This window comes from Pseudomassariella vexata (genome assembly GCF_002105095.1).
Source record: "Pseudomassariella vexata strain CBS 129021 chromosome Unknown BCR38scaffold_6, whole genome shotgun sequence".
NCBI lineage: Eukaryota > Fungi > Ascomycota > Sordariomycetes > Amphisphaeriales > Pseudomassariaceae > Pseudomassariella > Pseudomassariella vexata.
In genome coordinates, this window is record NW_024467961.1 from 2,304,743 (window position 1) to 2,324,201 (window position 19,459).

The window sequence follows — 19,459 nt, forward strand, 5'->3', positions numbered from 1 at the left end:
GTGGTCGAATTAACTTATACATTGTCGTATAAGGTCTGCCAAAGTGTGCAATTGGACCGTGGACTACGTTACGTTATTCTTTCTTTTAGCTTTTTCCAGGTTTTAGATAACGTGAATGTACACCGAGCTGGCCACCCTTACATAACCTCGCATAGAAATTTTACGGTAGTAAAACCACAACGCCGTAAATCAATTGAAACTACTCTGAATCTTCCTCTCCAGAAGATGGCAATGCGATCTTACAAGTTCGCGCATTATGCCCAGTCCCGTTGCAAATACCACAGTGCCTCGGGCGCGTTTCAACACGCTTTGCGCGACCACCATTTCGGCGCTCTTCTTGCTGTATCTGCGTCGCCAACTCCCTAGAGTCCCGTAGGTCCTGTCCTTCTTGGAAAATAAGTGATTCTCCTTCCCGTAATTGCATTTTTAGTCCTCCGGCGCCGGCTTAGCATCTTATTTGCCTCTCGAAGCTCAGCGCACTCGGCCCGTACGAGGGCGAGCTCGTGCATTATCATTTTTGCTCCCTTCGCAAACTGGTCGACAGCTGAGAAAATATTCGTCGGAGAGCTATTCTGATGCTCGGAAATGCGCTTTTTCAAAAAAGTAGACTGTGCATGAGCCTCTATCGGGCTCTGTGGCGTCTTTGATACCCACGGTCCGGTTGCGATTTCTGGGGAGCCAACAGGCGTCGGGGTCCGTAATCGTACGTCCAGCTTTGAAATCACACTTTCTGGGTTGAATGGAACAAGTCCTGCCCTTCGAAAGCCAGCTTGAACGTTTTTTTCGCCGAAAACTGCAAAGAAGGGGTCTTTGAAGATAGGAAAGAAGTCCTCCTTCGCGATATGTGTTAGTGACCGGCGTATCAATTTCTCTACCATCTGGCCGTACACCCGCTTTAATGGACCGAAACAGGCCACGTCAAGTGGCTGGAGGATGTGAGATGAGTGCGGAGGCATACACAAGTTACAATTTTGTGTTCTTTGCAATATAGCTCGAAATCGCCGGAAACGTGGCTCTCGTGACCGTCCAACACTAACAATCGATATATCCCGGACTTTCCATCTTTCGTACAATTATCGAAGTGTTTAATAAATTCCATACCGATCTCGTTAGTCGTCCATTCTTTTGGACTAGGTCTTTCGGAATGTTGTCGTCTTCGTACCAAGAAGAGAGGTGGTATCGGCCCGCAACAACGATGAACGGCGGCAGCGCCCAACCGGTAGACTGGACCGCTTGGATTACGGTAACCCATTCCCGGTTACCTTGCTGTATTAATTTCGGCCTGGCACGTCGTTCGGAGCTCGTAACTACTATATTGGTTGAGATCTTGCCCATCATAAACCCAGTCTCGTCGAAGTTGTAGATGTCCGACTCTTGGATACCGTATTTCGCGATAACATTCGCAACAAGCCGAAACCAATCTGCAATAAGCTTTGGATCCTCGCATTGGACCCTTTGGTAATCGTAAGGACGGTTCCAACGAGTTTTCAACTCTTTGCGACGTGCGACGAACCTCGAGGCCCAGCGCGTTCCAATGGCCCCTGCGTTACGTGTCGCGCGGATAGAATTTGCCATTGCTTCCACATCAGCAATCCGGGGCGGAAACGTTCGTACATCTAAGTCCAGTATATGCTTGATAATGACCTTCTCTTCTAATTCTGTCATAGTTCGTGAATTGGGCAAAATATCGCGTCGGAAAGGTACGCCGTTTTTACGCGTTTGGAGGGTGCTTCGGGGGACTTGGTAAGTTTTTGGTCATTTTTGAGAGCTTGAAGGGCTAGCATTAAGTCTGCTTCGTTGTATGACTTTGCCATAATTGGTTGTTGAGAAAATCAAAGATTAAGTTGGCCGGTCGCGTTGGCGCATGAAAGTGGCCAGCTCGGTGTACATTCACGTTAATGTTTGTTAATTTGTATCTGCTTTTTGACGAATCCTAATACACGGATCTTGGTCAGGTATAGGATAGTTATATTGGTCTTCCAGTGTACAGCCTTTGCTGTTGCTATGTTATCTGCCTGTTTCAGATATTCATCTCTCACTACTTGATGCAAAGTCGAAGTCCCTGGAAGTGAAGATTCACTGTGTCGAACCATTCCACTTAATTCTCTACGTTAAGGATTAGGACTGGTACCTTATAGGAGAAGGGGTCTTAGTCTCGGTTGTTGGACGATATGATGAAGCGGTAGGTTGATAAACCTTTGGTTGTAGTATACCTCACAACTTAACCCATTTATATGTTTTCAAAACGAATTGTATACATAGGTGACCGCTTGTACCGATTAGTCCGATTACTACGGCATTCTCCCCTTCCTTGTTGGGCGCAGACACGACGTCGGAGCGAGAGGTCTGTAACGAGAACAATTGAACCGCAAGTCATCAAGGTACCCGGGCTCATAACATATTCAAAAGAAGGGCAGTATGGAAGTAATACTAGGCCGCCAATGGCATAAGGGATTCAGTTGACAGGAAGCAAGCATGGATGGTGATTCTTTTGACCATAAAGAGGTCGAAAGCAGAGTTGGTCAAGACTGACCAGAGGTCCCTCAACGGAGCTGTTTTTGTTTTCATCACAGTCTTGACGTCAGGCTCAGATGAAGCCTTCCTTTCCAAGTTGGAATTTCCAAGGGAGCACGGCCGGTACTTGCCTGGGCTGCATCTCAGAAAGCGCTGTCGCATTTATCCAACAGTGATGTTAGGCACCTATGATAATCCGCAGGACTCTTGATTATATTGCTTGAAGTTTTCCTAGGAACATTTACGCCAAGAAATACACGTCTTCATGGCTCGCATCATGCCTAGGCCTCAGTAACAAGTTCATCAATGGTCTCCGCAATAACCCTTATGGGATCGAAGCTCGTGATCTCCTCTTGTATCCTTCGACAAGCCTTCTTGTACTTCGGATCTGAGATAACCTCATCAATCGCTGCCCGGAGAGCTTCCCTTGATGGTTTGCCTGTCTTGAGATTGACCGCTACCCCAGCCTACGCTGCTATAGCACACATCTCCAGCTTATCCTCGGTTTCCCCTGCCACCACCAGAGGAGTTCCATGCTTGATACTGTGCTGGACACCTCCGTATCCACCATTATGGACGAAAACGGAACAGTACGGAAGAATGTCATCGAACGGGAAATAATCCACGACTCGTACATTATCAGCAATGGAGACGCTCGAGTCGAGTGTCGCTCCTTTCATGCCAAGCACAACGATGACAATTGTGTTTGGACGATCCTTTATCGCTTCTAATGTGGGTATGATTAGATTTTCATAGTTCAGTTCAACAGTACCCTGAGAAACGAGGACAACGTCCTTCTTTGTTGGATTGTCAACAACTTCGTTCCACCACGTAGGCTTTCCTGAAGCGCCTGTTTCAGTGTTCTTCGGAAGCCTTGGAAGTCCTCCGGTATAACGAAAGGTCTTTGGTGCATCGCTCCTTGGATACTGGGTTGATGGCGGGCACATTTGCAGGAAACGATCCGGCCATAGATAGACTACATCCGAATTAAGGCGGTAGCCATCCGGTATTTCGGCACCGAGTTCGTTCAAAATGTCTTTGAAGACCTTTAGCGGCTTTTCCCAGAGTACTGATTCGATATGCTTCCTCATTTCTGCATACTGGGCGACCTCACTACCAAAGAATTAGCACTCCGAAACTAGCCAGTGAAAACGTGTTTTTTCTTTTATTTGGGGGGGAAAGGAAAAGCTTGATTACGCAGCAGACGTGGGCAGTTGTAGACCGGGCCCAAATGGAGCGGTATCCACGCTATTCAGAGACACGAGAAGGACACCAATGCCGATAACTCCATCAGGCTTCACACCTCTGGCACCTCTCGTAATTGGAAGCGAGCCCAAAAAGCCAGATTCGTTGAGCAATATGACGGGTCTGTCAGGATACTTCGCTCTAAGCATCCTGATAGCCTTCTGAACTGCAGCGAACTGGTCAGGTATGACTCTCATGAAGCTGTGCTCCATGGTCCAAGAAAACTGCTCTGGTCCTGGGGGTATGAGAGCTCTCTCGGGCCATTTCGCATCACGCTCTTCATCCCAATAGTCTCCATAGCCCTGGATGGCAACGTAGCTGCATCCAACCGCCTCGAATGCGTTCTGGTAGTGGCTGGATGATACGGCTGTAACTTCGTAACCGTTAAGAATGAGTGCCTAGTAATGAGTAAGTCCTTGATTATGCGAAGACAAGCTGGTGCTGCGCATTCCGAGCAGCTCCAAAATAAGACGATAAGAAGCTGGTCGTGTGGATAAGGTGGTAGGGAATATTTAGTTACTTTCGCAAGAGTCTTGACGGGATTAACATGACCCGCGCCAGGTGTACTGGTCAAGACAAGCAGAGGCTTTATGGAGGCTGTCATGATTGATAATAACTGCAGATGAAGATAGGAGCTGGATGGGTCTGGGAAGACAATGTAGGAGAAGCATGATATCGATATTGTCTCGATGGCAGGGAAAACGAAGTATTAGCCTCTTTCTCTACAGCTCAGTTCTTTATATTTACATATGTATCGTTATGTACGTGTATCTTTGTATCGCGTTTAGGGTGTAGCTTTACGACGGTCTGTTGAGAAAAGCGGCACCTTGACGAGGATAAGCGGCAGTAGCTACCTAAAGGGGTTACATGTACTTCAAGCTTATGCAGCATACTGTAGTATGCAGGATGTGGTTACTGCCAAGAATAAAAGGTGGAATAGAAGGAAAATAGCTTTGATCCTAAAAGCGGGGATCAAATTGAATTGAGGGAGCACTGTGTTCCGTAGCGACTAGGATAAAAAGTGGAATAGGGGAAGCTTACGAAGTCTAGCAAGTCTACAATGCATACTTCGTATTGGCCAGATTTTCATGCCTGTCACTATCGCGAATTGCCTTAGTTCTTATGTCAGCCCGGCGTTTATATTGAACATCCACTTTTCGCCATAAGCTGATCTGAGATACAGCGACTCAACTCACATTCATATCGAACATCCGCGTGCGACCTTTTTCGACAACGAACGAATTGATGACGCGGAATCATCCATTCCGACATGGCAACTCCAAAACCCAATCCCACGTCTCGCCGGCATTACCTAGACCAGCTAAGAACCTATTGTACAGCACATGTTATCGTTCATCACACTGCGGGTGCATATGGTTACGGGGGCGCTGAGGGACCTCACTCCGCATGCTTCGATAAATCCTCACCACTTTTGACAGCTTTCCTTGCAGTTAACCTGGCATTCGGCCTGGGACAGTTCTTCTGGCTATCTGGATTCTTGTCAGCCGAGTCGCTCTCAAGGTCCACGGACTCGAAGTTCGTGAAGAGCAAACTCTTACGCCTAGGAGTTCCAACGCTACTCTATTCTGCATTTCTCGATCCGCTCTTTGCAGTTTTCCGTCTTCGTCAATGGGACTTCGATTCTATCAAGAAGGCATACATCGAAGCATTCCTCAAATTCAGGGGCGCGTGTGGCTCTGCCTGGTACACTGCAACACTACTTGTTCTTGACCTATGCGCAGTTCTCTTCAAGCGCTGCCTCTACATCTGGGGTCTTGGAAAATTGAAGTCATCAAAGTTACGGAGTTTGACCCAACTTTATGTAATGTTGTGTCGCTGGGGGTGGCTAGTCGTGGCTGGGGGGAGTTTCTTGATTAGAACTCGTTGGCCACCGGGCAAAAAGTTACCAATTATCGACGTCCAACAAGCCTACCTTCTCCAGTACATTTACGCCTATGGACTCGGCCACCTCGCGTTCCATGCAAGAAAGCCTAGGATGGTGGGCTTGCTCGAGCGTGACGTGCCGGACTACACTCCCTTGAAACCGTCACCCAGGCTCTCATTGGGCAAGGCAGTCGCCTTTTCCCTAGGAACGCTGCCGATCTTGCTTCTTCCGGGGTTTCTGAGTAGGCTGAGCGCCAAAAAGACTGGCTTACCAGTCGACTCTGAGGCAGACTTGCAAAAGGCCGGCTCAGCAGACAGTAATGAGACAGAGAAGGAAAAAACTGGTCCACCAGCTGGCAGTGAAATGGGCTCGAATTTAGCGGGCTGGACCACGGCAGCAGCCTTCTATGCCTTATGGAATGAATTATGCTTCAACAGTATTGGGCCTGCACAAGTTAATTACTTTGAACGAAACCAAAATCAACCCGCAAAACGGAAGTTGTGGTCCCCTCGTTATTCTTATGGAGCATTCCTCCTTCATCCGCCGGTCTCGTGGGCTATTGGAGAGGGCGTGGATGCCCTCTTGTGCGCGGAAGGAAAACAACCAGCTTGGATGAAGTCAAGAGTATGGAAGGATCTCGGACCTATCCTCATGACTGGAGTCGTGGGCACTGCTGATCTTGTGGCCTCTTTCGCAACGAGCATGCTGTTAGTGGACTATGTACCAGGTGTTGGCAAGCTTATCTGAGACAGTACTGTAAACCTCTATTATGGGACATTTCAGCAAGAGAACGTACCATTGTCTGGTTGCGATTGTGTTCAGTTTATAGACATCGCTCCCAGGCACATACCCTTTTCCGGACGCTACATGGGCTTGGCGGCTTTGCAAAATATATTCATGGCTTCCTTGGATATAGTTTTGTGTGTGTATTTGATAGATATCAACATGAAGTTGCAAGATATGATCGTTGTCCCCACGTAAATGAATAAGCATGGAGGAAAAGTAGAACTTGCTTGATGAATCAGAATTCGACATCTTTTGGCGGAGTTTGGAAGCCAAAAAGCTTCTCCGCATTACCGGAATACACAGCGCTTTTCTGATCTGCGTCAAAGAGCTTTTTGCAACCCTCGTCCATCTGACCTGCTAGACCAATGACAACTTTCTCGGGGGTAAAAGGATAGTCAGTCCCATAGATTAGTCTTTGCTCTCCGCCCTTTCCCAAAATCCTGAGCAGTCCGTGGATCTGATCCGGAAAGGGAAAACCAGCCAAGTCAAAGAAAAATCTCTCCCGCAGTAACTTTCGGAATTCATCGCTTTGGCTCTCTCCTCCCGTAGTAAGCGTTGCGAAAGCGCCGATACGATCCACGATAGAGGGCAACGCACAGCCGCAATGTGACATGATAAAGGTGATATGGGGATATTTTGATACCGTGCCTGACAAGAGAAGGTTTGCTATGGCACGCGTCTCATCAAACATAAACTCCATCATGGGACGAGGATATTCGTCAAGTGGTCTCATCGTCTGTATTGCGGCCCCGGAAACAAGCAAATTGCACGTCGTAGGATGGATGAAAAGGATAGCTCGGCGTGCGTTGAGCTTCTCGAAGACAGGTTCCAATGCCTTATCCCCGAGGTAGACTCCATTTGCGTTGGACAGAACTGCGAACCCAACTGCCCCAAGTTTATCCAGTGCATGATCAATTTCAGTGATGGACTCCTGAATGCAAGGAAATGGCAACGAAGCAAAGAAACCAAAGTGCGAAGGATGGTTGCTACAGACTGCAGACAGCTCCTCATTGGTCTGACGGGTCATGCTTGCAGCATGTTCGTCATGGTTGGTGGACAGGTGTGTTCCCGGAGATGTGATGCTTAAAATTGACTTGCTGATATTCAGCCTCTTCATGAGGGCAATGTGTTGCTCCGCACTCCAGGCCTGAGTTGGTCAGTGAGAATAGTGGCACGAGGGGCTGGCTTACAGGAAGGGCAGGCATCCCATCGGGCTTCTCATGGCCATTATCAAGAGCATACTGCCGATAGCCTGGCGGCACAGCATGACAGTGAATATCGATTCGCTGCATTTGGTATGTGAACAGGCTAACAGTGCAAAAGAGTCTACGAGGAGAAGCCTGAGATGAGTGGTGGGCGGACAAATCTCTTGGCAGAGAAAGTTATTGAGAGAAAAGGGGATGATAAGAGCTTGCTGGTAACATTTGCAAGAGGTACATACGGAAGCTCCCTTTAGTACGGAGTAATACCAGGGCCGCGCTACTGCAGGGTCGGGTCTTACAGATACGAAGTTGCTCTCATCCTTCGGACCGTCCCACTTTATCCACCCCTGCAAGAAGTGCATTGTGTACGGGGCTGCTAATCTAAGAACCAGCATTCGCTTGCAGATGCTTCAAAATTCCCTTAGAAGAATATGTACCTATGTTGTATCTATACAAGCTAACTTCATGATTCTCTTTCAGGGTCCTGTAATTATTCCACAATAATACACAAACAGCTAACCAAACTTAATCTAGCGCTCATTTTTTCGTTATGGCAGAGTGGCTCGATAAATCTGATAGTTTACAAAGACAATGCCGATATCGAACCTGACTATACAAGGAGTGCAGAACTCTCGACTGAACGCGTCGTGCAGCATTGAATCGATCATCCTCTCAACTACTCCTAATTTAGTGTTCGAACTAATCCGAACTCCACATACGAACATCAATCTTATGACAACCCACTAGTATACCGAAGACTTGGAAGCAGAACAATAATCATGTCTGCTTCGACAAAATACTATTTGCTGTTTGGAGGCCAGGGGTCGACTACTGTTTTCTCGCACAGCGCGAGTGCAGCTGCAGAGGAAGATGCTCACTCAGCGAGCGCCGGCAGCATCCTTCTATCGAGATGCCATGTGGCTTTCTTGCAAGAGATAGCGAGTCTAGACGCACGATCGCAAGATGTACTTGCAATCGACCTCGGCCTCTTCCCCCTTCCCCGTGACCTGCTCAAGCCGGTCGCACAATACCATACACATGCAGTGCTCCAAGCAACCACCATCTATCTCTGCCAAGTGTTACATTACCTGGCAGAAATACATCGCGTCGATGGACGATTCGAGGACTTCTTCGACCATGTTCGAGAGACAGCGGGTTTCTCCTCGGGCTTGCTCCCGGCTGTAGTAGCCGCACGCTCACACAGCTTGGACGAGTTCATCACTACCGCAGTGGAAGTATTCCGCCTTGCCTTTTGGATTGCATTTCGCACTCTCTTCCGGGACATCAACACCAATACAAGCCTCGCCACCGACGGTGACATGGCTTCGCAAGCGACATCGTCACTCGTGATTCGTGGCCTCTCACCGAGCCAGGTCGAAGAGAGACTAAAACAACACTTTACGACGCAGGAGCTGGGTCAATTTTCCCAGAAACCACTTCGACGACTGCAGATATCTGCCATCTCCAGCTCTAGTGTTGTGTCTGTCTCTGGCCCTGGAGTCGAACTCAGTGCGTTCAGGAAGCAGGCCGTCCCTGATCTTACAACAACGTTCGCACATATACATGGATGGTATCATGGAGGCGACCAACTTGAAGACGTTGTCAAAGAAGTCCTTGAAGATTTGCGGCGGCGGGCCATCTCCTTTCCCAAATGTTCTGGGCCTACAAAACCCATTCGTTCAACCGTGGACGGCACGTTATTCGATACTTCAGATGCCGACGCTTCAAATTTGCTTGAGTGGATAGTTCGGCACTTGCTGGTATACTGTGTGAACTGGAGCGACACATCTCTTCAGATCGCAGTAGATGTTAGGGGGCTTTTGGTACGGGAGCCCGCAACAGTCGTGAAGCTCCTGTCGTTCGGACCAAGCTCTGGTTCTCTCTTCCCAGACTTCCAGACTCTTGATCCTAGAATACAACTTCTGGATCTATCGTCATTTAAAACTAACAATAAATCTCGGTTGCCCTACGAGCACCGGGATAGTATTGCCATTGTTGGGATGAGCGTAAATCTCCCCAAAGGAAAAGGGACCTCGGAGCTATGGGAAACGCTTTCCCAGGGGCTCAATGCCGTACAAGAGATTCCTGAATCCAGGTTCAAGGTCTCCGAGTATTACTCAGAGGATTCGCATAAGCCGCGTTCGATGCCCACCAGGCACGGCGCATTCCTGGGGGATCCCTTCTCGTGAGTCCTTTGGTTCTCCGATTTCACTTCTTTCTTTCGGTTATCACCAGTAATTATAGCGAAAACTGACTCACTTATCTTACAGCTTCGACAATGCCTTTTTCAATATTTCTCCACGAGAAGCAAAATCTATGGATCCTCAGCAGCGGATCCTATTGCATGCAGCTCAGGAAGCCTTCGAAGATGCGGGCTATGTAGCGGATTCATCGCCGTCTTTCCAAAGAGCTTCCATGGGATGTTACATCGGCCTTGCTACTGGGGATTACACAGACAATCTTCGTAACGATATTGATGTCTTCTACTCTCCAGGAACATTGAGGGCATTTCATAGTGGAAGGATATCTTACTTTTATAGGCTCAGTGGCCCGTCCATTGTGACTGATACCGCCTGCTCATCCTCCATGGTCTCCGTGTACCAGGCATGCCGAGCCCTACAACATGGAGATTGCACAGCAACTATAGCGGGCGGCGTCAATGTGATTTCGAGCCCAGATGTCAGTATCTCCACCGTGCAAATTTCAAAAATCGGAGCACAAATGCTGACAATGAACAGATGTACCTTGGTTTGGCCCGAGGCCACTTCCTCAGTTCAACAGGAGGCTGCAAGCCCTTCGATGCAGCTGCTGATGGATACTGTCGGGCTGAGGGGTGTGTTCTTTTTGTGCTGAAACGATTATCCGACGCTATCGCGGAAAACGATCGTATACACGGAGTCATTAGGAACATAATGATTAATCAAAGCGGCAATGCGCACTCTATCACACATCCTCACAGTCAAACCCAAATCGATCTTTTCCAACGACTCCTCCAACAAACCAATGTCGATCCCGGATCCGTTGGTGTCATAGAAGCACATGGGACAGGCACACAGGTACTTATCCGTCTCCTCGCTCTGATTTATCCAATATATTGGTACCTAAATACCTAGAATACCGCTAACTCATCACTTACTTGACAGGCTGGAGATGCACGCGAAATTGAAAGTTTGAGAACCATCTTCGGCCCACATCACTTCACGGCGGCGAACCCTCTTGTGGTCAGTTCTATCAAGGGAAATATCGGCCATTGTGAAGCCGCGTCTGGCGCAGCTGGTTTGGCTAAGTTGTTGCTTATGCTTCGCGAGAAAAAGATCCCAATACAAGTCGGATTCAAGGACATCAATCCATGTTTTACGGACTTGGAAAGCTCTAGCTTCGTTATACCAAGGCGGACCACAACATGGAACCACTCGCAAAGGTCACCAAGGAGAGCTATGCTAAATAATTTCGGCGCTGCTGGCTCAAACACGTCTCTCCTCCTAGAAGAGTGGGTTGAGCCACCTGTTACTCAGCCCAGGAATCGGGAGCGATCAGCATTTATCTTTGCATCTTCTGCAAAATCACAAATTACCTTGCGAGCGGCTGTACATCAATACCTTCAGTTCTTGGAGAAAGCAGAACGTCGGCCGTCTTTGAAAGATATCTGTTACACTGCCACTGCGCGGCGTCAGGTCTATGATCACCGCATTTCCATGGTATGCACCTCTATCAACGATCTGCGGACCAAATTGGAACATGTTAAAGCTATCAACTCCGTCCCCGCGCGTACTGTTTCAGCCACTATCTTCGTCTTCTCTGGACAAGGCGGTCTGTATCAAGGTATGGGGAATGATTTTATGTACACATTCCCTGCTTTCAGAGAGGATGTCATGACTTGCGAAGGCATTTTACAAGGATTGGGATACCCAAGCATGCTCAGTATATTATGCAGGGATCAGGGCGATGCAATGGCTTTAGACAGCGCCGAGCTGATTATCGCCTCACAATGTGCATGCATGGCACTAGAATATGCTCTCGCGAAAATGTTCATGTCATGGGGTATTTTGCCCAACTATATTATGGGTCATAGGTAAGTACGTCAGTTCCTTAGAGGCCTTTATGTACTAACGAGCTTATCCGAACAGTCTCGGCGAATACGCTGCTCTATGCATCTCAGGCGCACTGTCATTAGAGGATGCATTGCGTGTCGTGGCAACTCGAGCGAAACTCATGAGCGAAAATTGTCTTCCTGGCACGTCTGGGATGCTGGCGTGCAATTTGTCCCCCGAAAAAGCTGAAGAATTGATACTGGAGAACCAGAACACATCCCAGCTCACTGTCACATGCCTAAACGGCATTAGTGACTGTGTCGTTGGTGGACTGCTCGACCAAATCAGTCTCTTCCAGAAGGAATGTAAGAGACGAAAGGTCAAGTCAAAATTGCTAGACGTTCCTTATGCATTCCACTCACCGGCGATGGATCCAATACTGCAACCCCTGCAAGAACTGGGGCGCTCAATCAAGTTCAAGCGACCTACGATTCCCGTCATATCGAATGTGTTTGGGCGAATCTTTGAAGAGGACGACTTTTCCAGCGACTACTTCGCGCTTCACGCGAGGCAGCCAGTGCACTTTAGCGAAGGTCTAATGAGTTTGCAATCGAGAGAACTACTTGACGACTCTGTATTCCTCGAGATAGGCCCGCAACCTACAACAATACCGATGCTACGGAGCTCGATTTATTCACAATCTTGTACCTACCTTAATACCTTGCAAAAGGGCCAAGACGCGTGGGCTTCGATTAGTTCGACACTCGCCGCGATATCATTGCGCAAAATTCCGGTCAACTGGCGCGAGGTCTTTACTGGTACGTCAGCGAAAATGACAAGCTTACCAGGTCATCTACTGGAGGGATCATCCTTCATGATCCCATACCAAGAACCCCTTCAGGTATTCAGTCTCCCCGGGCAGAATATGACGAATCCCCGCACCAAAACCGGTTTTGGTCTGCTACCGTGGCTGAAGACTCAGGCCTCTTCGGACGAGGAATTTGTGCTTGAAACTACACTAGCAATTCTTGGGCCATTGATCTCTGGTCATAATGTCGGCGGAAGTCCTATTTGCCCGGCGTCAGTGTTCCATGAGCTCGCCATAGAGGCGACACAGACTATTCTTGAACCTCTCGAGCGGCAAGTATTGGTTGTCAGCGAGATGAACTTTGCCAGTCCATTGATATATGTAATATCGCACAAAACTGATGTTGTGACGGTGTATATCACCAGAAATGATTCAACTTCTAGCGCAGACTTCAAGATCACGTCATGCTCGGCTCAAGACCAAAAGGAGACTTTACACTGTACGGGTCGCGTCGCTATACAAAACTTCTGGACAACGCCGTCACACTGGATGAAGGACGCAGCAATTGTGGCAAGGCAGAGTCATTACTTCTCTGGAGCCGGGAGAAATCACATCAATACTTTCCGAACTAAAGTTCTCTATGAGGCTATCTTTACACGTGTGGTTAGGTATTCCCTGGAGTATCAAACTTTGGTGTATTTGAATGTGGCCGATTCCAATCTCGAAGGTATTGGCGAATTCAAACTACCTTCTAGTTCTCAGACCGAGTACCTCGCACACCCTGTCTTCACAGACACACTTCTGCATGCTGCAGGATTTATCGCAAATCTTGCCGTAAGGTCGGACGAAGTAGGCATTTGCGCCCGCGTTGAGTCAATCGAGATATCATATCGTGATATCGATTACACGGGTTCCTTCACAGTCTACTGCAGCTTGCTCGAAATCAAAGGTATCATTTTAGCGGACGCAACAGCCTTGGATTCTTCTGGTAAAGTAGTCGCCGTTGTCCGTGGCATGGAGTTCAAGAGGCTTCGGCTGTCTGCTTTCCAGCACATGTTGTCGCTCAAGTCCATTGCCCTCGAACCTCGGGAAGATCCTTTGGAGCAAGCGAAACCGCAGCTAGTGACTGGTTTGATCACTCCTCCGATAACTGGCGATGACATGAATTCTCTCATCGAGGCTCCAGGTAGTCTTCTTCATGACGTCAGTCAAGCACTGAAGGGTATCGTCATGGATGTTGGCGGTTTCTCCGAGCAAGATATGGACTACACAAAGTCATTGGATGAACTTGGTATTGATTCTCTCGTGCAAATTGAGATTATCTCCAAAGTGACATGCACATTTCCTGGTCAGGCTGGGCTGGACCATCATGCGTTGTCAGAGTGCGAAACTCTCGAGTCTTTGGAGAACAAGTTATCATCCATTTTGCAATCCTCGATGGAGATTGCTGCGCTTACTGGGCCTCCCGTGTCCACTAGCCAGCAAGATTCACGTCAGCCTACTCTTATTCCTTCATATTATTCACCGTCTGATAGTGTGCAGAAGAGTCCAGTCACGCTGCATATTTCACAGGGGACGGAAGCACCGCTCTGCCTATTTCATGACGGTAGTGGGCAGGTCAGCATGTATGCGCGTTTGCGCGACCACGACCGCAGTACATACGCCTTCTCCGACCCGCATTTTGGGAGTGACAAGCGACCTCATTGCAGCATCAATCAGATGGCCAAGTCCTACGTCTCACTTCTTACTAAATCGAGTTTTTCTCCCCTAATAGTGGGTGGTAAGTCTGCGTCCCGCTTTACATTAGACGAAGCTGATGAGTTAAGGTTGGTCTTTCGGCGGCGTCGTCGCTTTCGAGGCGGCTCAACAGCTCATGGCCGAGGGGTTTGAGGTAAAGGGCCTCGTATTGATTGACTCTCCAAATCCAGATGACCACAAGCCTCTACCCAACGAAGTCATTGCCAATATTTTAAAGCCGAGCGGTCAAACTCTTGCGCTGAACAGCCATACCGCATTGAAGGAAGAATTCCAATTTAACGCATCTATGCTAGGAAATTACAAGGCAGTGCCCCTTTCAAAAACAAATAAACCCAAACTGAAGACAGTCATGTTGAGAAGCCAGGATATCTTCGATACTGAAAAACTTTGCGGGGTTCGCTATGACTGGCTCAGCAACCAGGATACTCGAGATGCCGCTATCGTCGCTTGGGAAGCATTGGTCGGTGGCCATGCCGAAACCCTGCCGATACCAGGAAACCATTTCGAGCCCTTCTCAGAGAGTAACGTGGGTTGAATATTCCTGGATACATTTCATCTCTTTTTCTTCAGTACTAATTCATCCTAGATTAATGAAACCGGGGCTCAGCTGTGGAAGGCGTGTCGGTACATTGAAGACTGGAGCGAGTTTTAGTTCTGATACCAACGAGTATCACTAGAACGCATCGGTACACTGAATATTTGAGTTTGTAACATAGCTCATAGATTAATTACAGAAGAAAATATAGTAGAACTGTTGATCTCTATTCTTTGTAGGACTCTACTACCCTTGAACAAGTACAGTCAGGCTCCATAACTCTGGGGACACTTTACGCCAACGCGAAAATTCGCGCACTTCGCACCTACACCCTCTAACATTTTAACCACCACAATTATATCAAAATGAGGCCGAATCTCACCGAATTTGCGCAGCAAGTAATGGATGATCATCGGCCTGGCTGTGAGTATACTCAAGTCCAACGGGCGGCCATGGTAACGGCAGTTATGTGCGGTATCCCGCAGACTACCGTGGCTAGCCTCTTTAACGTACACCGACCGACCGTCACGAAATCCCTGGTGTCCTGGAAATCTCGCCATAGCTTCGATTCGCTAGCTCAAAGCGGTCGTCGCCCTAGATTTTCACGTCGGGGTAAGCGTTTCCTCGTTCAATTATGCAAGCGTAATCGAAATTGGACTTATAAGGAGCTTATGCAATCTATGAGTGGCAAGGTTTCGAAGAGTACCCTTCGGAGGTACCTACGCGCCGTTAATATGAAGAAATGGCGTGCGCTTAAGCGCATACCACTCACCAAAGAATTAGCAGCTGATCGCCTTGCATTTGCAACTTATTGGCTCGAAAATCTGGAGGAATTGATGACGGTATAGCCTCCGGCGTATCGAGGGTTCCCCCGCTAATCTAGTCCACAGGTAATCTTCGACGAGTCCTCTATACAGAATTCTACGTCATCCCCGACCGCCTGGGTCTTCCGATTTCCGAGCGAGAAGTATAATAAGGACTTCGTGAATCTTAAGGCACACGTAAAAGCGAATATTTCGGTTATGGTCTGGGGTGGGATCTACGTCGAGGGAGGAGTAGGGAAGAAGAGCGACCTGATCGTGATGGAGCGACCCCCCCAGGAGGAGGGTAAGAGACAGAAGGGCTACAATACCTGGAGTTATCTTAAGGCCTTGAGGGAGGGCTTACTCCCATTTTGTAAGGATTGGCAGCATTTTCAGCAAGATGATGCGAAGATACACCTCTCGGCGCAAGCTATGGAGTGGTTCGGCCGGCACGCTATTTCTCTAATAGACTGGCCAGCGCATTCCCCAGATCTCAACCCTATAGAGCACGTATGGGCCTGGTTAAAGAGGTATCTATCTAGGGAATGCACTGAACTCTTTATCCTAAAAAAACTAGCTGGATATTGAGAAATTTAAAGCTGCGCTGCAGTTAGCGTGGAAGGCAGTACCGGCAGCGCTGATTAAGAAGCCATACGACACTCTAGAGCATAGGCTCCGCGCTATTATTAAATCCCGCGTCTCGTATACAAAATATTAATCTACGGGTTATAAGCTTCGAAATGACTTTATTTTAATACCTGTAGCCTATATATTCATAGAGACATAGTGTCAGAGCCACAAGTGTCATCCGAGGCGGGCCGGCTTCCACCAGGAAGGAAGTCGTTTGTGGCGAATGAGAGCTGTTGAAGCCGTTTGCAGCGGATAGGGAATCGCTTGGTTGCAGATAAGGAGCCGCTATCCAAGATATTGGCCGAAGTCGGAGGAACACAGACATGCGGAAGCAAACATCCAGAATCCAACAGAGAACCTCGGCTGGCTATAAGTAAGGAGTCGAGACGGAGGAAGATAGAGAGGGCAGAGATCAATGAACTACTGTGGACACCCCTACCTGCCATCATCAAGTGACCACCAGGGGAACACGCCTATTTCTCCCCTTCACTCTGTACTATCGCCTTCGGTCCAGGCCGTAACCTGACACTGGAGCTTATGTGACGAATGAGTAGGCATACTAAGTGTAATAATAGTATGCTCTTTGCAATATAGCTCGAAGTCAGTCGAGTGGTGGCTCTCATGCCCGTCGAGGATAAGAAGACGATAAACACCCTTCCTAACGATCCTTCGTATAGCGATCAAAGTGCTGAATCCAGTCTACGCCTCGCTCATTTGTTGTCCAACCGTTTTTGGTTACAGCGATTACCCAATCGGACGGGAATGGGCTATTCTCGTACCAGGATAAGAGGTGGTTTTGACCCGCGACAACAATATACGGCGGGATAGTCCAGCCGGAAGAATTAATACCCTGGATTACTGTAGCCCATTCTCGATTGCCTTTTTGGACTGTACGAGGCCTTCCGCGTCGTTCGGCACTTGTAACTACCATCTCGGATGAGATTAAGCCCATCGCGAACCCTGTCTCGTCGAAGTTATAGATATCCGCCTCTTGGATACCATATTTCGCAATTGTATTTCGTACAAGCGTAAACCACGCGCGATACGCGTCAGGATCTTCGCAATAGGCTCGTTGGTAGTCGATTCTTCGATTAAAACGCGTCCGAAGGTCTGGTTGTCATCGTACGAAGTTCGAGGCCCAGTTGACACCGACGCGTCCAGCGCCACGGTCACGGAGCAGTCGGTTAGCCATAGCTTCAACACCATGGAGCCGGGGAGGAAATGATCGCGAATCTAGGTCAAGTATGTATTATACGACCGCTAACTCTTCTGATTCCGTAAGCTTATGACTAGATTGTCGAGTATCGCGTCGAGATAGTAGTCTGCGTTTTCGGTTAGCTAGAGTTGTACGAGGGACATTGTAGAGTTGGGCAGAGCGTCGGATGCTTAATTCGGGTTTCGATTGAAGCGCCTGACACGCTAGAGTCATGTCGCTTTCTTTCCAATTCGATCCCATCTTGGTATGTGTAAAGATGTTAATTAAAAGGTTGTTCGTACGGTGCCAAGAAAAAGTGGCCAACTTGCTTGTGGGGTACGTTATCCCTAAGTCAATATATCGTACTAGTATCGCTACGGAGAGTTTCTCTACAACAACCTTGTATAATTAGCCTCCGCGACCATGTATATTATTATAGTCTTAACAGCGATATATTATTATTATTATTAAATACGCCGTAGGCTCGAAGCCCCCGGTACCTCTACTAGTACTCCCGTATGTCAAACCGTGCCCTAATGGCTGGACTAAATACATACGCTGCGTCGTCGGTTCGCCCTATTGGCGACTGCGTTGCGTTCACTACCATACTACGTTGGTTCTCAACCTACCAACAAAGTCCCCCCTGAGAAGATCGATGCTATCTGGGCCTTGAAGCTGTCCGACCCGTCCCTAGCAGCCATCTTACAATAGTCCCACTAACTACTGGTTCTCCTGTTGCCGTTGCGAGGTCTCTGCGAGAGTATAGTGGCCGTGGTGCGATGGCGGCCCGTAATCGTTCCCTCGGTCCTTCCAACAGCCCGCAAAAGAGGATTACGTGCTCTGCCGTCTCAGGGGCATCGCCACAGCGGCATAGCGGCGAGTACACGCCAAAAGCCCCTGTCTTGAATAAGAAGGCTGCTAGTCCTATTTTTTCCGTCCTGATCTGGCACAGCGTAGACGCCTCCAGTCGGTTCAGGCCGAAATACTTGCCCCCTTTCGGTATCTGCATCGAAGGGCCCTCCGGTTCCTCAGCGATAGCGCGTCGCTGGCGATCGTGATGCTCTGCTCCGGTGAGCCATCTCTTCCTCCAGTGGTCGAGGAGGGCAGCCGGGACCTCCTTTTCCTCACTCATCCACTCGGAGCCCCGGGCCTCCTTCTCCATAGTGTACCCTGCCGGTCGGAGTAGCTGCGACGCCTGCTTCCTCTTCGCCGGCCTATCCTGCCGGAGTATATGTGACGCTTTAGCGCTCGCGCTGCGAAGCAGATTTCTCTTCCCGCTAAGCCGTAGCCGTTCTTCAAACTTAGCAGCCCGGGCACTAAGATAGAGGTCTAGTGGCGGGATTGCTGCTTCTGCTTCCAGGTGGCGAACCGGCGTCGCTTTGTGGGCACCACAGACTACCCGGAGGCACTCGTTCTGTATCCCCATCAGGCTCTTAGCTGGCCCTGCCGGTTCCTCACTTATAGTATGCCACGCAGTCGCCCCGAAGGCGATTGCGCTACGGATAACCACCGTATATAACAGCCTCGCCCGTATAAGATCGCAGCCCCACGACATATTGACTAGCTTTGTCAGGGCTAGCTTTTGAGTTGCCATTTTTGTTTTAACACGCTCAACATGGGCGTGCCACGTCAGTTTGCGGTCGAACCAGACTCCTAGGAACCTGGCTGAGACTACCGGCGACACTGTGGCGTCCCCAAGGCGAATACTTTGCGGCAAGGGCTCTCGGGCCCTAGTAAAGTGCATTAGCTCACTCTTGTCAGGAGCGAACTCCATCCCGTGCCTCACTGCCCACCGCTGACACGTAGCCCATGCGCTCTCCAACCGGCGGCAGGTCGTGTCTGGATCGGTGCCGACGCTTAGCAGGTTCGTGTCGTCCGCGAACCCGACTACTAAAAGTAGTGGATGCTGCTCCGCTAGCTCCTCGTACAGCGTTGAAATGTATAATATAAACAAACAGCGATATAGGTAGGCCGTAGGAACGACTTCGGGTTGACATATATAGCGCTTAGACCCAAAGATACAGATGCTCGCCCTCTGATTTTTATTTTGTCTATGACTCCTCTGCT

The 19,459-nt window shown here is 48.8% G+C and overlaps 4 protein-coding genes across 4 annotated transcripts; 2 read left to right on the forward strand and 2 right to left on the reverse strand.

Annotated features, from left to right (window-relative positions):
• Positions 1-2,795: 2,795 nt before the first annotated feature.
• Positions 2,796-4,507, reverse strand: BCR38DRAFT_465870 (glycosyltransferase family 1 protein; the record flags this gene model as incomplete). Its single annotated transcript, XM_040862714.1, has 4 exons — positions 4,280-4,507; positions 3,712-4,157; positions 2,986-3,627; positions 2,796-2,940 (listed from the first exon to the last, which is right to left on the reverse strand). Exons 1-4 carry the CDS (start codon positions 4,361-4,363, stop codon positions 2,796-2,798), a joined length of 1,317 nt encoding a protein of 438 aa, XP_040716585.1. The 5' UTR covers positions 4,364-4,507.
• A 325-nt stretch (positions 4,508-4,832) lies between these two features.
• Positions 4,833-6,391, forward strand: BCR38DRAFT_391803 (acyltransferase 3; the record flags this gene model as incomplete). Its single annotated transcript, XM_040857572.1, has 2 exons — positions 4,833-5,885; positions 5,973-6,391. Exons 1-2 carry the CDS (start codon positions 5,030-5,032, stop codon positions 6,389-6,391), a joined length of 1,275 nt encoding a protein of 424 aa, XP_040716586.1. The 5' UTR covers positions 4,833-5,029.
• Positions 6,392-6,665: 274 nt separating this feature from the next.
• Positions 6,666-7,722, reverse strand: BCR38DRAFT_409130 (amidohydrolase; the record flags this gene model as incomplete). The annotated part of the gene is made up of 2 exons (XM_040858343.1): positions 6,666-7,577; positions 7,621-7,722. 2 exons carry the CDS (start codon positions 7,720-7,722, stop codon positions 6,666-6,668), a joined length of 1,014 nt encoding a protein of 337 aa, XP_040716587.1.
• Positions 7,723-8,140: 418 nt separating this feature from the next.
• BCR38DRAFT_432775 (uncharacterized protein) lies at positions 8,141-14,988 on the forward strand. The gene is made up of 7 exons (XM_040860206.1): positions 8,141-9,817; positions 9,903-10,311; positions 10,371-10,688; positions 10,776-11,704; positions 11,760-14,251; positions 14,298-14,755; positions 14,816-14,988. The coding sequence occupies exons 1-7, from the start codon at positions 8,412-8,414 to the stop codon at positions 14,879-14,881; spliced, it is 6,078 nt and encodes a 2,025-aa protein (XP_040716588.1). The 5' UTR covers positions 8,141-8,411; the 3' UTR covers positions 14,882-14,988.
• Positions 14,989-19,459: the final 4,471 nt, after the last annotated feature.

What these genes read in the sequence shown, in the direction of transcription:
- BCR38DRAFT_432775 (XM_040860206.1), top strand. Translation starts at nt 8,412, where the DNA reads ATGTCTGCTTCGACAAAATACTATTTGCTGTTTGGAGGCCAGGGGTCG. An exon ending in TTCCTGGGGGATCCCTTCTC is followed by an intron (nt 9,818 to 9,902) that starts GTGAGTCCTTTG and finishes CTTATCTTACAG; the next exon opens with CTTCGACAATGCCTTTTTCA. An exon ending in CACATGGGACAGGCACACAG is followed by an intron (nt 10,689 to 10,775) that starts GTACTTATCCGT and finishes CTTACTTGACAG; the next exon opens with GCTGGAGATGCACGCGAAAT.